Source organism: Passer montanus, unplaced genomic scaffold (genome assembly GCF_014805655.1).
Source record: "Passer montanus isolate IOZ18808 unplaced genomic scaffold, ASM1480565v1 scaffold7, whole genome shotgun sequence".
NCBI classification, from domain to species: Eukaryota; Metazoa; Chordata; class Aves; order Passeriformes; family Passeridae; genus Passer; species Passer montanus.
This window is the reverse complement of record NW_024372147.1, coordinates 2,759,620-2,772,801: the sequence shown is the minus strand read 5'-3', so window position 1 is coordinate 2,772,801 and position 13,182 is coordinate 2,759,620. Positions and strand designations below refer to the sequence as shown.

The following is a 13,182-nucleotide window of genomic DNA, read 5'->3' as shown; positions in this document are numbered from 1 at the left end:
CTGTCATTTCAGGCACTTCTTACTAGAAATGCAAGTGTCCTTTACCTGTTCCAGTGACATACCTCTCTAAGCACAGTATCTTGCACATATTTCCATCAAATATTCTTAACCATTTTCTGCATTTTACGAGAGCATTTTGAAATAATTTACTCCTCCAGTAGTTTTTCAGATCTTTCGAGCTTCAAGTTGACCATAACTTCAACAACATGCCTTATCATGGCAGTTTCCCACCAGGCTGATGTCCAGCAGGGTGTCGGAGCCAGGATAACTCAGTGGAGGCTCAAGCAGCCTAAGCAATAGTGATTTTCAGCTCTTAGTGATTAACAGCTCTTAGTGATTTCCAGCCCTTTAGCTTGCTAGGTGCCGCAGCAGCAGATGCAGGGAGAGAGAGGAGAAGGCCGTGTGAGGTTCCGCAGGATTCTTTATTCTTCGGGTGTTCTGCGAAGGTTCCCAGTGACAGCTCTTCTGCTGAACCAGGCAGAATCAGGGGTTTTTATACCCTACAGGGGTTTTGGAAACTGTCCAATAGTAAGGGTCAGGAGAAAGTGACCTCTGGGCTTACAGACAGCTAAGCAGGGACCGAAGGAGGAAGAGAGGGGCTGCTAGGGTCCAGTCATGCTGACTTGGCATTTCCTAGCTCAGGCTTTTGGCCTCCAAGGAGGCTGTGCAGGCCTTGAGCCTGCTACAATGCCTCTCTTAGAGATCGTTAGTAAAAAAACTAGAATATTACAGCTAATTACCATTAGCTGTAACCAGAAAGAGAGAGAGGACATGCAGAAGTAAATAGTGCGCCATTTCCTTCTGCCAGACATCAACTACCACTGATCTTGTCTCCAGTCAGTGCTCTACTCTGTCCAAAGACAACCAAAAATTCTTATTTTCTGATGGATTTACACTTTCTTTAAGCATTTTGAGGCCAAGTTTACCAGGCTTAGTTGACCTGGTACACTTCATGTCTCCACAGGCAGGAAACTCTTTCTTCATGCTACATTGAAATGCTACCGTTCAAAATGCCCCTCACACCATCACTTTGCACGCACAAAGGAAGAACCCCTGTCCTTATGTCAACTTAGAACATGACTCTAGCTAACCAGGGAGCTTTGTGGATTTCCTCTTTCTCTGGTCAAGAAAGCCACAAGTAGACAATATGGAAGCATGGCCAGAAAGTGAAGAACAGAAGACTTCAGGGCTTCACACTTGAAAGAGAACTACCTCAACAATGGGTTCACATTTGAAAGAGAACTTCCTCAACAAGAAAACATCTTCTCAAAGAGAGATTCCTCATTACAGGGACACTTCTTTCACTCCCAAAGATTTAAGCATTTGAACTCCAATAATGAAGAAGTGATAGATTCACAATCCTCCATTACCCACTGTATGCCACTTTCACTATGCAAATTCTAAAACACATCATTGTATCTTTCTATATGTCTACCCACAATGAGAAAGATAACTCTGAGCCACGGCTGCTCATAAAAATTCAATTATCTTAGAATGGATTTTAGCTACTGACCTTGCAAGAAGCCTTACAAAATATAATAGTCAAATGAGGGATGTCATCTACTACTACTTACCTACTTCCTCTGAAGCAGCAGTCAGCCAGCACACAGATGTATAAGGGAGTTCCTTCTTCCCCCACAGTAAACAGATCTGCATTTTGGCACATTACCATGAGCCTTTAAAACAGGCAGGCTTCTCACGAGCTTGCCGGGATTTTATTCCAACACAAATAATTTCAAACTATGGTTTTGCGTTTTTTTCCTCAACCACTTCCACAGTTATCAAGTAATCATTAGAGAGCTGATACTTCTGATTATTCATAGCTATCTCTGTACACAGAGTCACCATAGCTTATTCATGACTTAGAGAACAACTGTTTTGAATTGCAGGCATGGAAACTTTCATTTTGTCTCTAAGTAAAGAAGAATAAATGGCACTTAAGTAGCAACTTCGCAAACATCTAATATTCTTTGTTATAGCATATTTTATGCACTACAAGTTTCAAGAATACTCATTGCTGACAGAGATCTTGCTTTGCTTATCATAATGCCTAAGGGGCTAGCCTACCACAAGAACAAAACATCAGAGTATTTTTACCATTTCTTTCTTCTCACAAAACCAGGAAAAACTGACCTGTATAAACCCTAACCCTGTTCCATCCAAAGTCAGCAAAAGTAAGGATGATTCTACATACAAGAATTTAAAGTCAAATTTTAAATAGCTCCCAACATACAAACATAATTCACAGCAGAATATGTTCTTCATGAAAATTCACTTCCACACACAGAAAATAACTAGTACTTCAGAAAACTAAGACTGAAGCTAGAATTCCCAATTTTGCTGACTTTCCTTTTTTTTTAAATCAGATTAGATTATTTGATTTAACAAATTGGTTTAATCTGTGCTACCTTAAGGAAAAAAAAGTAAGATTGAAAGCCTTTAAATAGTTTCCTGATGCTTAACAGCCTTCCAGAGAATCTCACAAATTTCTCAAATGCTAGCGAAGACAAGTTCACATGAAAATAACAAGCACAGCTTTTCAACCTGCCATCTTCTACATCCCACTTTGGTTTGTCCTACCTATGTATTGAATTGCAAGATTGTTGCAGGATGACATCTTTTGACAAATTCATGGTTTCTTATACAATATTATGAACATCTTTAATTCCTTCAGTAGAAAAAACTTTTTGTTTTACCTATATGTGCATAAAATCATGAAATTAACTAAATTTTCAATTAAATTTAATATGTATTTTATATTTGAACATGTCTAACATTAACTGAAGATTTAGATTTAAAAAGTTGTTTATTAAATGTGAAGATACTTTGTGTTAATCAACATTTACTTCCTCAGTGTTTCAGGACACCAACTAGAGACTCACAATGTGTATTTGATTTATCTTCTTACTAAGAAGATAAAGATATTCTTACTAAGATAAAGACTGTTTTTTCACAGGTCCCAAATAGCTTGATGTTAAGAGGTGACTTTAGTTTTAAATTTACCTTTTTTCAGATGATGCTTTTGTTTTGCTCATATCGGAAATATGATTCTTCAAATCACCATCTCTGACAACCTGTAAGATATTAAACAACTACCTATTATTGACATCTTTTGTTCTTTAGAGATGAAATGCTGACACCATACTGAATGTCACTTCACTAGAAATGCTAAATTAAGTTAATTCACAGTGATTCCATTTCTCCGCAATGTCACAGGCTCTTCCCCCTTCACACTATTTGATCCAGCTTTTAAAACAAACTATTGCTTTTTAAGAATGGGGTGTGATTCTGCATTATTATTCAGGCCTACCAAAGTTCAGAAAGTCTGATTACAATAAAATAGAGACTTGTATCAGTCTTTTACTAGACATTATTTTCCTGCCAATGACAGAATTTTATCAAGGAAAGTTTTTACTGAAACCAGTAAATACATTTCTTAAACTAACTTGACAATACTATGAGATGACACAACATACTGATTTCTGACTTTATGTATCTATAGAATAACTAAGGCCAGAGGCACAGTGAGAAACATGGAGTATTTGGTGTTCTTATTTAAGCAGGGCCTCAATACATTCCTTGGACAGAAACCATATCGTGCCAAGGACTCAATTTTCCTATCCATCTAAGGACATAGTGTCCTCAGGGCACACTGCTTCCTCAAATGGTGCCTCCAAGCAATTAAGGTTGCAGCCTACAGGACCATTAACTGAGCACCAGTACTTCCATCTGAGATGTACTATGAGTGACAGACAAACACTCCCACTCTGAAAAAAAAAATTGTCCTCAAAGAATTCAGTGGTTAATTTAAAGGTAGAAGACAGAAAAGGAGAAAATGCATGTTGAAAGATATGGGTGCTGCAAATGAGTAAAATAAAGCACTCTTCACTTTGGAAATGCAGGCAAGAAATTTAGCCAACTACACACATACAGCTACCCACCACTACCTCCCCAAAGAAATTTGGAAAACCTCTCAAAAATCCTTATTGTTCAGCACATAAAAATAATCAGGTTTTTATTACTGGTAAATTCCACTCCACTGCTAAAAGCCTAAAGCAGATGAAGTAAGAAACAGGCTTATTTCCAGACTTACCTGAAAGCAGAATATTTTCCCAGCAGCCAGGAAGAAAATGCTTAACTTTTCACAAGAATTTCAGCTTGACTCAAGTTAACAGGTGTCTTCGCTTTGTCCAAGCACCCTTCTGGTGTACAGTATCTTGAAATCCTTTAAACAAAATAAAAAGTTACAAGAGAAGAGCTGTGTCCACCCCATTACTGACAATTTCATGAATTACAAAGTCTGGATTTTTCCAGCCATGTTGCTGGTCCAACTGGGTGGAAATCAGACCCTTGGATTCAAGTAACCAAGAGCTGTTTTGCTTCCAGCAAAAGCAGGACCTGCTGTCATGCACATGATGAACAGTCTGTCAGTGCCAATAGTGTCTATATATTATTGTGTACTGAACTGCTGTGCAAGTGGAGCCAGCTACTGAGCTGAACCATCTTGGTTCAGCAGCTGAACTGCAACGTCTTGGTTTGTTTGTCTAAATTCACCACAAAGTATGTCAGTAAGCATTAAAGTGCTTACTGATGGCTCCAGGTCAGGGGTAGAAGTCAAGTAAAAAAGAAAAAGCACAAGAACAAAACAAAACAAAAAAACAAAGAAAATTAACAACAGATGAGAAGGAGTAAGAAAAAATGAAGAGAGAAATGCACACAGCAGCAATCCAGAGAGATGTGGTGGGACACCTATGCATACTAAAGAAAAAAAAAATTCTCTTTAACATTTGACTAGGTAATGCAAAGAAACCCCATCCAAATTAATTTAAAACTTTGAATATTATCCTTATTTTGAACAAACACTTAATAAAAAGCTAAAGGCAGAAGGTGAATGAATTTACACATATTTAAAACAATCCGCTTGCCTTTCAGTGGTATCAGAGCAGACAAAAAATCAGCATCAGTTCTGCTTGCAAAGGACCAACAACTGAATGAAAGCACTTCAATTTGGAGGGAAGCGGGGCAGAGTAAGAAGTGCTGACTAAGTAGAACTCCAAACCAATAAATGTTGGATTCTCTGCAATCTCCCTTTGCCTTTCCACCTTGCCTGTGAAATGTTATCTCATTCATCCTCCCATCTAGACAGGGGAAACAGGCAGTCTTCACAAGACCAGAAAGCTGCACTGTAATAATTACTGTAATAATGCTATCAACAGTACAATAAATTATATGGCCTGCAAGAAGTTACATATAATTTTCACATTTTTCTTTCTCCTCAGAAAAGCACATATTTGCCTCACTTCCTAGGTGAATTCTGAGTCACCTTCTCTGCTGATCCAGATTTTCAATACCCTGAAAATTTGACACACACTCACAAAGTTCATAAGCAAAGAGGATACCCCCTCCAGCATTTACCTTTCATATGAAATTCTGGCATTTTCCAAAATCTAAAATTAAGAATAATATGGAATCCATGGAACTCCTAGTTCTTGGACAAATACTCTAACCACAAAACTACCAAATGGCAAGGATCATCAAAAAGCAGGTTTTTTTGCTCAAAACAATGGCAAAGGAATGAATGTGAACTGTTTCATTCAGACCTCATGCTCAGATGTGTCTATTAGGCATTACTGGGAGTGCCTACTGAGGACTTGTACGAACTCCATCCTCCTGAATATTAAGTTTTTATATATATATATATATATAAGTACTAGATGAACAGCAAGATGCCCAGCCACTCTAAGGCAGCAATAATTCTGGTCAGATGTCATAACAGGATTCAGAGGAGATTTTACTGACACAAGTTTTGGGGGTCCCAGTGTAGCAAGGATGTGGACTTGTTGAAGCGAGTCCAGAAGGGGACAATAAAAATGACTGGAGTGATGGAACAATTCTCCTATACAAAGAGAGGCTGAAATAGTTGGGACTCTTCACACTGGAGATGAGAATGCTCTGAGGAGACCTTAGAGCAGCCTTCCAGCACCTAGAGAGAGCCTACCAGAAAGCTGGATAGGGACTTTCTACAAGGGTGTGCAGTGATATGTCAAGGGGCAATACAATTGCTTTAAAATGAAAGGAGGAAGGTTTGGGTTAGACACTACAAAGAAAAAACACAGTCACCATTACAACAGTTTAGTGCTAAGCATTTCTGTTGTCATTTTAATAACATCATACTTGAAAGAAATTGTCATAAAATAAAAAATAATGTCACATCTGAGGCTCAAAATTTTTATTTTAACCCATAGCACCTCTACTTTCATGTTAGGTTTTTCTTTCTAATTGAAACTGGCAGAAATATTACCTCTCAAAACCATGGAGAGTTTTCATGCTAAAATCCTGCTATTAAAACTTTCTCTTACAGGAAACAAGGATAATCTCTCTGTTGCTGAAGCTGAAGTACATTCTCAATTCATATAAACAGAACTCACATGTTCAATTGACCCAAATACTTTAACACAGAACATGCCTGCCCTGGAAGGACAAATGTAATTTTAATAACATTTAAAGTACCTTTGCATTTTCTTTACTTAAAAGCCTCTCACCCCTCAAGAAACCAGCAAGACCAAACTACCACTCACAAGAAAACCACCCAAATAATTTTTTAAAAAACACCACAAAATCCCAACAACAACAAGAAAAAGCCCCACAACCAGAAAATAGACTACTTCAAAGAGCCAGAGATGTCTGAAATTTTCCATGGCTAATTCTAGGATCTTTCTGCAAAATGCTTTGTAATTGCATTCCAAAAAAACACAGTTCTCTGCAAGGGAAACTAGAAAAACCAAAACCAAGTATTGATATACAAAGTTTATCAATAGCATTGAATCTGTTCTACTTGCACAATATTCTATTAAGTTTTTATTTTCCAGAAACTTCTGTTCTTAATAAATACTATATAGCAAGGTATATTTTTTGAGTCTGTTAAGTATATATTAAAACATGATATCTTATTATCATAAACCCCTGAGTCGCTAAAACCACATATCAAATTATACTTTTCAAGAGAAAAACCAAAATTTAAGTTTTTAATGTTTGTCTACCACAATAGACAAAAAACCTGTGAGATTGTTCATCTATACATATATATATATATCCCTGTTTTTCTTTGTATCCAATGCTTGGTGCAACCCAAAATATTTTCAAAGCCAAAGCTCAGACTTCACTTTTGATTATCACGGAGCTATTTGAAAGGTGAAAAAAGTAACAAGTCTGCAGCAACTAAGTAATTGCTTTGATGTATACTTACTTATCAGACAGTGCAAGTAAGTAGCTGAACAAAATCTTCTACAGCACAAAAAAAAAAAGAGGCAAACTAGTGCACAGAAAAAGGAGTACAAAATCGCAGGTGACAGAATAGTGTCAATATACAATGCATTAAAAATTAAATAGAAAAACTATAGGTATGAACTGAGAAAACAGGTAATTATGTAAAAGGTCACAAATGCTAGGCAGAAGGGAACCTATGGAAACCCTGAAGCTGATTACATTCTGGGCTTCCAAAGCATTTCTACTGCTCACAGAAGTACATGAGAGCTCCCCTAGTTCAGTACAGATTAAATCACAAGCAAATGCACTTTTCATATTACCTCATTGCATGTATCCCAAAGTTTCAGAAGCTGTTCATGGGTCAAAATATTCTTTTTTGAAGTACTTAAAAGTCTGTTTAAACAAAACCATATAAAAAGGCTTCTGCATTCTTTGTGCTGTAGGCAATCTTAATTCCAAATACCACTTGTGGTTTACATTTTTAAACATTGAAGTAAATTGTTTGCAAGAACAGAATTCACAAGTGTGAATTCACACTTGTAGGAATATATTCTGTCTTAAAAATTTAGGATAACCAGCAACACATGGCAGCAAGAGTCATGGTCTCTGTAGCAACAGCAACCTAACCAAAAAGCTTGTAGACAGCAGGTAAACACCATGATAAGCAGCATTCTAAATATGGCAAAACCACACAAAGAACACACCATACTGAAATGAGCAGTACGTTACCTAGCATTACACAGAAGAATTATTCATGAGGACAGCAGAATACTCTTCCTTTGACAGCAGTAAGAAATGGCCACTGCTATTAACACAGTGGTGCTGTCTCCCCCATCTCATCCTCTTGCACCATAAGGAGGACTGCACCTTTGCAAAAAGTCCCAGCAATTTTACCTTAAGTAGCTCCTTCCTCTATTTAATCCTTTACTCTTTCATACCTAACATATTGTTTCCAAGTTCGGTGTCTCAAGTGACAACTTACACAACTATAATTTTGAAAAAAAATGGTTAGTTGTGGGTTGTTTTTTGGGTTTTATTCCAAGAATACAGTTCTATTTTAATGGCAAAAACACAAGCAAAGTTACTGCACATGAACAATTTCTTTAATAAAATCGTGATGCTTGATGTTAGGAAAAAAAACCTCACAAACTATTTGGAGATGGCAGAGTTATTTGTACAAACTGTTTTATATTCCAAAAGCTCAAGCCACAGAACAATCCATAAAAGCTTTGGTTACCTATAAACCACACTAAAAATCTGGGGAAATCCTTCCAGCTTCACAATTAAGTTTCAAGTTGGCAAACACTACATTGTGCTCAATCAAAATCCAATAAATAGAATCATATAGATAAAGAATGATAGAATGATAAAGAAAGAATGAAATAATGATAACTGAGGTACTGAGAATCTGTTTCCTGAAGTAGATTATTCCTAGCCCAGTTTCTGAACCTTTACAAGCACTGGAAAACAAAAACAGAGACTCCTCCCCCCCACACCCCACAAATGCTGTTTCATAGGAATTAAAGTCTCAGTCAATAGCCCAGAGAGAGTCAATTATCAGGATCAGCTGTTTTTTAAATCAAATTGTAAAATAGGATGGAATGGCACTGAGTACACACTGAACAGCTGTCTGTTCCTAAGATTTAATATATAGCAGTAGAAAAAGTTTTAGAGTCATCAAAGTATTCTAATATACCTAAAAGTACCTTAGAAGTGTTTCTTCCATGAGAAAAGGTTTGTTCATGATAATAGAAAAACTATTTCTTCCAGATGTAATTTTAAGACTTTAAGTGGAAATGGCAGAAAATAATCCCTTACCTAATGACTACGAAGTCCTCTAAGCAGATAAAAAAAAAAAATGCTTTTGGTGGAAGAGAGCCTGATTAATAAATCTAAAAAAAAAAAAAAAATGAAAAGGCTAACAACCTTCACTCATCAAAGAAAAAATACTTCTGAAAATTGGTTGCTGCATTTCCCTTATGCCATTTACTATAAATATTTATAGGAGGGAACAAAAAAGTCAGCTGATGAGCTTACCCATTGCTGCATTATAGCAAAGTGCCGACTTTTTGACGTGACTAGATAAACTGCAGCATATAATCAGACATTCAAAATGACATACATAAAACTTCACAGACAACTGAAGCACCCAAGTCCTTTACAGCAAGTTGCCAACTATGTCATGCAGCCATTAGCACCAGTCCACTTGACTGCAAAAACAAAGTCTGACAAAAGTAGCCAAAAAAGCTAAGTAAGCAAGCAAGAAAAGCATTTGCTGGGAAAAGAATAAAACACCAGTACTTTATTTCTTGCCTGGAAAGAAGCTCCTAGAAAGTTACTAGCATTGCAGGCATAGGGTTACTTCAAGATATGACAAACTTGCTGTCATCAGGGTCACATAGTATCACGTTCAAAGCTTACGTGATTTAAGCTGACAGAAATACTGCAAAAGTCAGCTACATCTTGCCCAGCCAGCATAACCCTTTCCTCAGGTAGAAGGTGAATGGCACAAGGAGGGAGGAGGAAGCAATAAAAATAGCCAGAAGGAAAAGGACAACAACAGCAGAAACTAGGTATTTCCCTACACCAAGAACTGAACAAGAACTGGAAACCTAAGAACTTTTTTCAGCTCTTGGAAAAGCTTAATACAGCGGAAAATGTCAGAGGTGCTTTCTAGCACACAACCCAGTGATTGCTCCTTTGGGTTACACTGCCTTGATGGTTAAGGTCATTCTGTAAAAAAAAAAAAATCAACTCAAAGATCTAAACTTCCTAGTTTACTAACTGAATAAAGCAAACCTGCAATTCTGGTTTTAATCCAGATTTAAAAACAAAACAAAAAAAATCCATGGCTCCATGTTGCAGATTTATCTACTCAAATATACTTCAAACCCTCTCAAACCTCACCGGTGTTCAGAAACACAATCATAACAATTCAAAATATTCCCAGCAACTGTTCTCCCTTTCAAAATCTTGATTTGTACCATTTAGCTTATGAATTACATTTGGAACAATTAAAACACTATTACCTACCTCCCGTATGCAACCCCTGGGTACTCTGTTTCTCAGTAATTTTAAGTTTTATAAAGGATGTAGTGGAAGTTTTTATGTGACTTTTAATATACTAAATGTTTTAGGGTGACATTTTAAGGACTGCTGCCTCTGCACCTGTTGCAAAAGAAATAAGGATGTTTGCGTGCTCCCTCCTCTCCACTACTTTCAGTCTTTCCATGTTTACTGCATTTCCAAATGGAAACCACGCTGAATCACCCATGTATCCAGGACACACACTGGATAGTTCATAATCTTCTTGATGCTTAGCATAGGATATTGGACAGTTAAGCTGTGGATAGTGGCAGGGCCTGAAAACGTACCCAGAGATACACTGCTGTTATAAATCTCTCCTGAGCACTCACACAAGCAGCTGCCTTGTTCAGTACTCTCACACTCACTCCAAGAAACCTGACTTCCCCTCTAAGTTCTTTAAGGAGTTTCAACACTTCAATTACTGCAGTTATACTCCAGAGCCAGGGCGACTTGATTAGCACTCAGTGCTTTTCAGCATTAGCAATTTGTATCACGGGAGCAATCTCCTAAGAGCAAGCAGCTTACAGATACTGGAATTCAAGGAGACGTTTCAAATAACATACTGAGAGCCAAAAAACAGGTGATCCCCAACTGTGTCTAGCAGAGTATCACCATGAATTTTAAAGACTGCAAAGTTTCTAATCATGTGACACACTGCTGACAAGCTGTTGAGTGAAAAGTTGAATGTCTTTCCTAAACTAAAACCTAAACGTAAGGTGAAATAGCAAACTCCTTCTGTAAGCCAAAAAGGACTTCAGAGAACCCTTCACCTTTTTCTCTTTACATGTAGCTTCTTATACATAATTTCAGAGAAGCTGCTCCTAGCAGCAGTAAGATAATTAATACAAATCTTCTGCCAAGACAACTGAATATTTTTCAAGCTCAAAAGGTTAATCTGGAAAATAATCTGTGAAGTTCTTGACCATGAAAACTAAAATATGAGCACTGCCACCTCCAACGCTTGAACTGAAAGTTAAGCCTGAGATGAGGTATCACTTCACACAAACATATATCAGGTGTCACTTTACACACCACGACTACTCCTTGGTTTAAGATAATTTCCACCCTTTTTGATAAAAAATAAAGACAGAATCCTTTTTTTTAATGAAACCTTTTTTTGAAAAAGGATTTTGCTTAATTTATACTAGCATTAAAAAAATCACAGTAGTGAACTGATACATCAGAAACTGTGTGTTAAAATTATCTTGACATTAAATATGAAAGTCTTCTGGAAGGGAGATTATTTTGTCACTCCAGCTCAAGACATTAAAACATATTCCAACACAGACTTGCACTCACAACACACAGCATGAGGCATAATTTCCAGAAAAACTCTTTGGTTGTAAGTATAATTTCAGTGAAGGACTAACCAAAAGGTGGGGCTATCCCATCAGCAACATCCAGTCACTCAGGGTTACACAAAATACTGAAAGCTACCTGCAAAACAGAGAAGCCTTTTCATGAAATATGACCTATAAAGGTAGTGCAGAGACATATTTCTTTAAAGAAATGTCATTCATGGGAATACAATGAGCTAATTTCCGAATGCTGGAAAAACTAATACACAAAAATCAACATTCACACCACAAGGCTCTACAGAAGTTTCATGGTGTTTTTACACCACACAGGTACAGAGGAATTCACTTTCCATCTATATACACTATTGAAAGATTATTGCTCTAAGTAACCACAACAGTTCATCCAGCTGAGGATTTCTAAATATCTCACGCAATGTCGGTCCCTGAAAGCAGTTTACACTGAAGAAAAACACCACCCCACCCTGATGTGCAACCTATTTCTAAGACCTCTGTCGAGCATTTGAACTGGTACCTACAACGAAACACTTGCTCTGCTAGATTTCCACCACTGAAGGAAAAAAAAAAAAAAAAGGCAGGAAAAGGAGAAAAAGGAAGAAGAAAGAAAAAGAAAAACCAAACCCCAAATGGTAACAAACTCCTACCCACGGAACGTTAAGTCAAACAGACGTTGGGCAGGCCAAGTCCACGCCACATGAGGCAAATGTTATCCCAACAGTATTTTCCACCCAATGCCCATGCTGGGTTGTCCCGCCGGAGGGGCAGCGGGGACAGAGCGGCAGCGTTGGGGGCCCGCAGGGCCAGGGCTCACGGCAGCCCTGGCTGGTGCAGGGCCGCCCGGCACGGGCCGGCTGCGCACCGCACGGAGCGCGGGGACGAGATCGTCCCGCGCCCGGCGCGGGGCTCCGTGCCACCGGCGGCTCCACCCCGTGCCGCGGCGGACCCGACCGCGGCCAGGCCCGGAAACCAGGACCGCTCCTACCGTAGCGCCTGCCACCATCTCCGCGGGCGAGAGCGCGCAGGGCGCGGCTCCCGCAGAGACCCGCCGTGCCCGAGCGGCCCCGCACGCATCCACCGGGGCCCGCGGGGACGCGCCCGGCAGCCCCGGGGAGCCCCGCACGGAGGAGCCTCGTCCCGCCCCGCCCCGCCCCAGTCCCGATCCCGGCTCCGGCCCTGCCCCGCTGCGGCCCGCTCCGCCCTGCCCGAGGCCATGCCTGCCCGCCCGTTTCACCTTCGCGCAGGCGGCCACTCAGCCCGCGGCGCTCGGGCGGGGCCGCGCGCAAGCGCCGCCGCCGCCGCCGCGGGGAGCGCGGTGCCCGCCCGGCCGCACCGCACGGGCGGTGTGAACCTCCCTGGCTGGCCGCCCCAGCACCGGCCACTCACGCCTGAACGGTCCAGACTTCTGTGAGATGCACAAGTATCTAATGGGAGGCGGGGGCGAGCAAGAGCATGGAAGCAGGCTTTTCTCAGTGGGAGCAGTACGAAAAGGGGCAATGGGCACAAACTGATGCAC

The 13,182-nt window shown here is 39.6% G+C and overlaps 1 protein-coding gene across 8 annotated transcripts in view; it reads right to left on the bottom strand.

Moving 5' to 3' along the window:
• Positions 1-12,965, bottom strand: part of AGTPBP1 (ATP/GTP binding carboxypeptidase 1) — a 66,567-nt gene extending 53,602 nt beyond the window's left edge. For 2 of the 8 annotated variants that reach the window (XR_005629872.1, XM_039729609.1), the window contains exons 1-3: positions 12,652-12,831; positions 4,094-4,225; positions 3,004-3,074 (exon numbers count right to left, since the gene is read on the bottom strand). Coding sequence is in view for 7 of the 8 variants with exons in the window: in XM_039729609.1 (XP_039585543.1) it covers positions 3,004-3,035 (32 nt within the window). In the remaining variant the exon portion in view is untranslated. Of the gene's footprint in view, positions 1-3,003; positions 3,075-4,093; positions 4,226-7,995; positions 8,114-11,723; positions 11,791-12,313; positions 12,603-12,651; positions 12,833-12,900 lie in introns of those variants that run through there. The other 6 variants (XM_039729606.1, XM_039729604.1, XM_039729610.1 and 3 more) reach the window with 6 other exon arrangements.
• Positions 12,966-13,182: the final 217 nt, after the last annotated feature.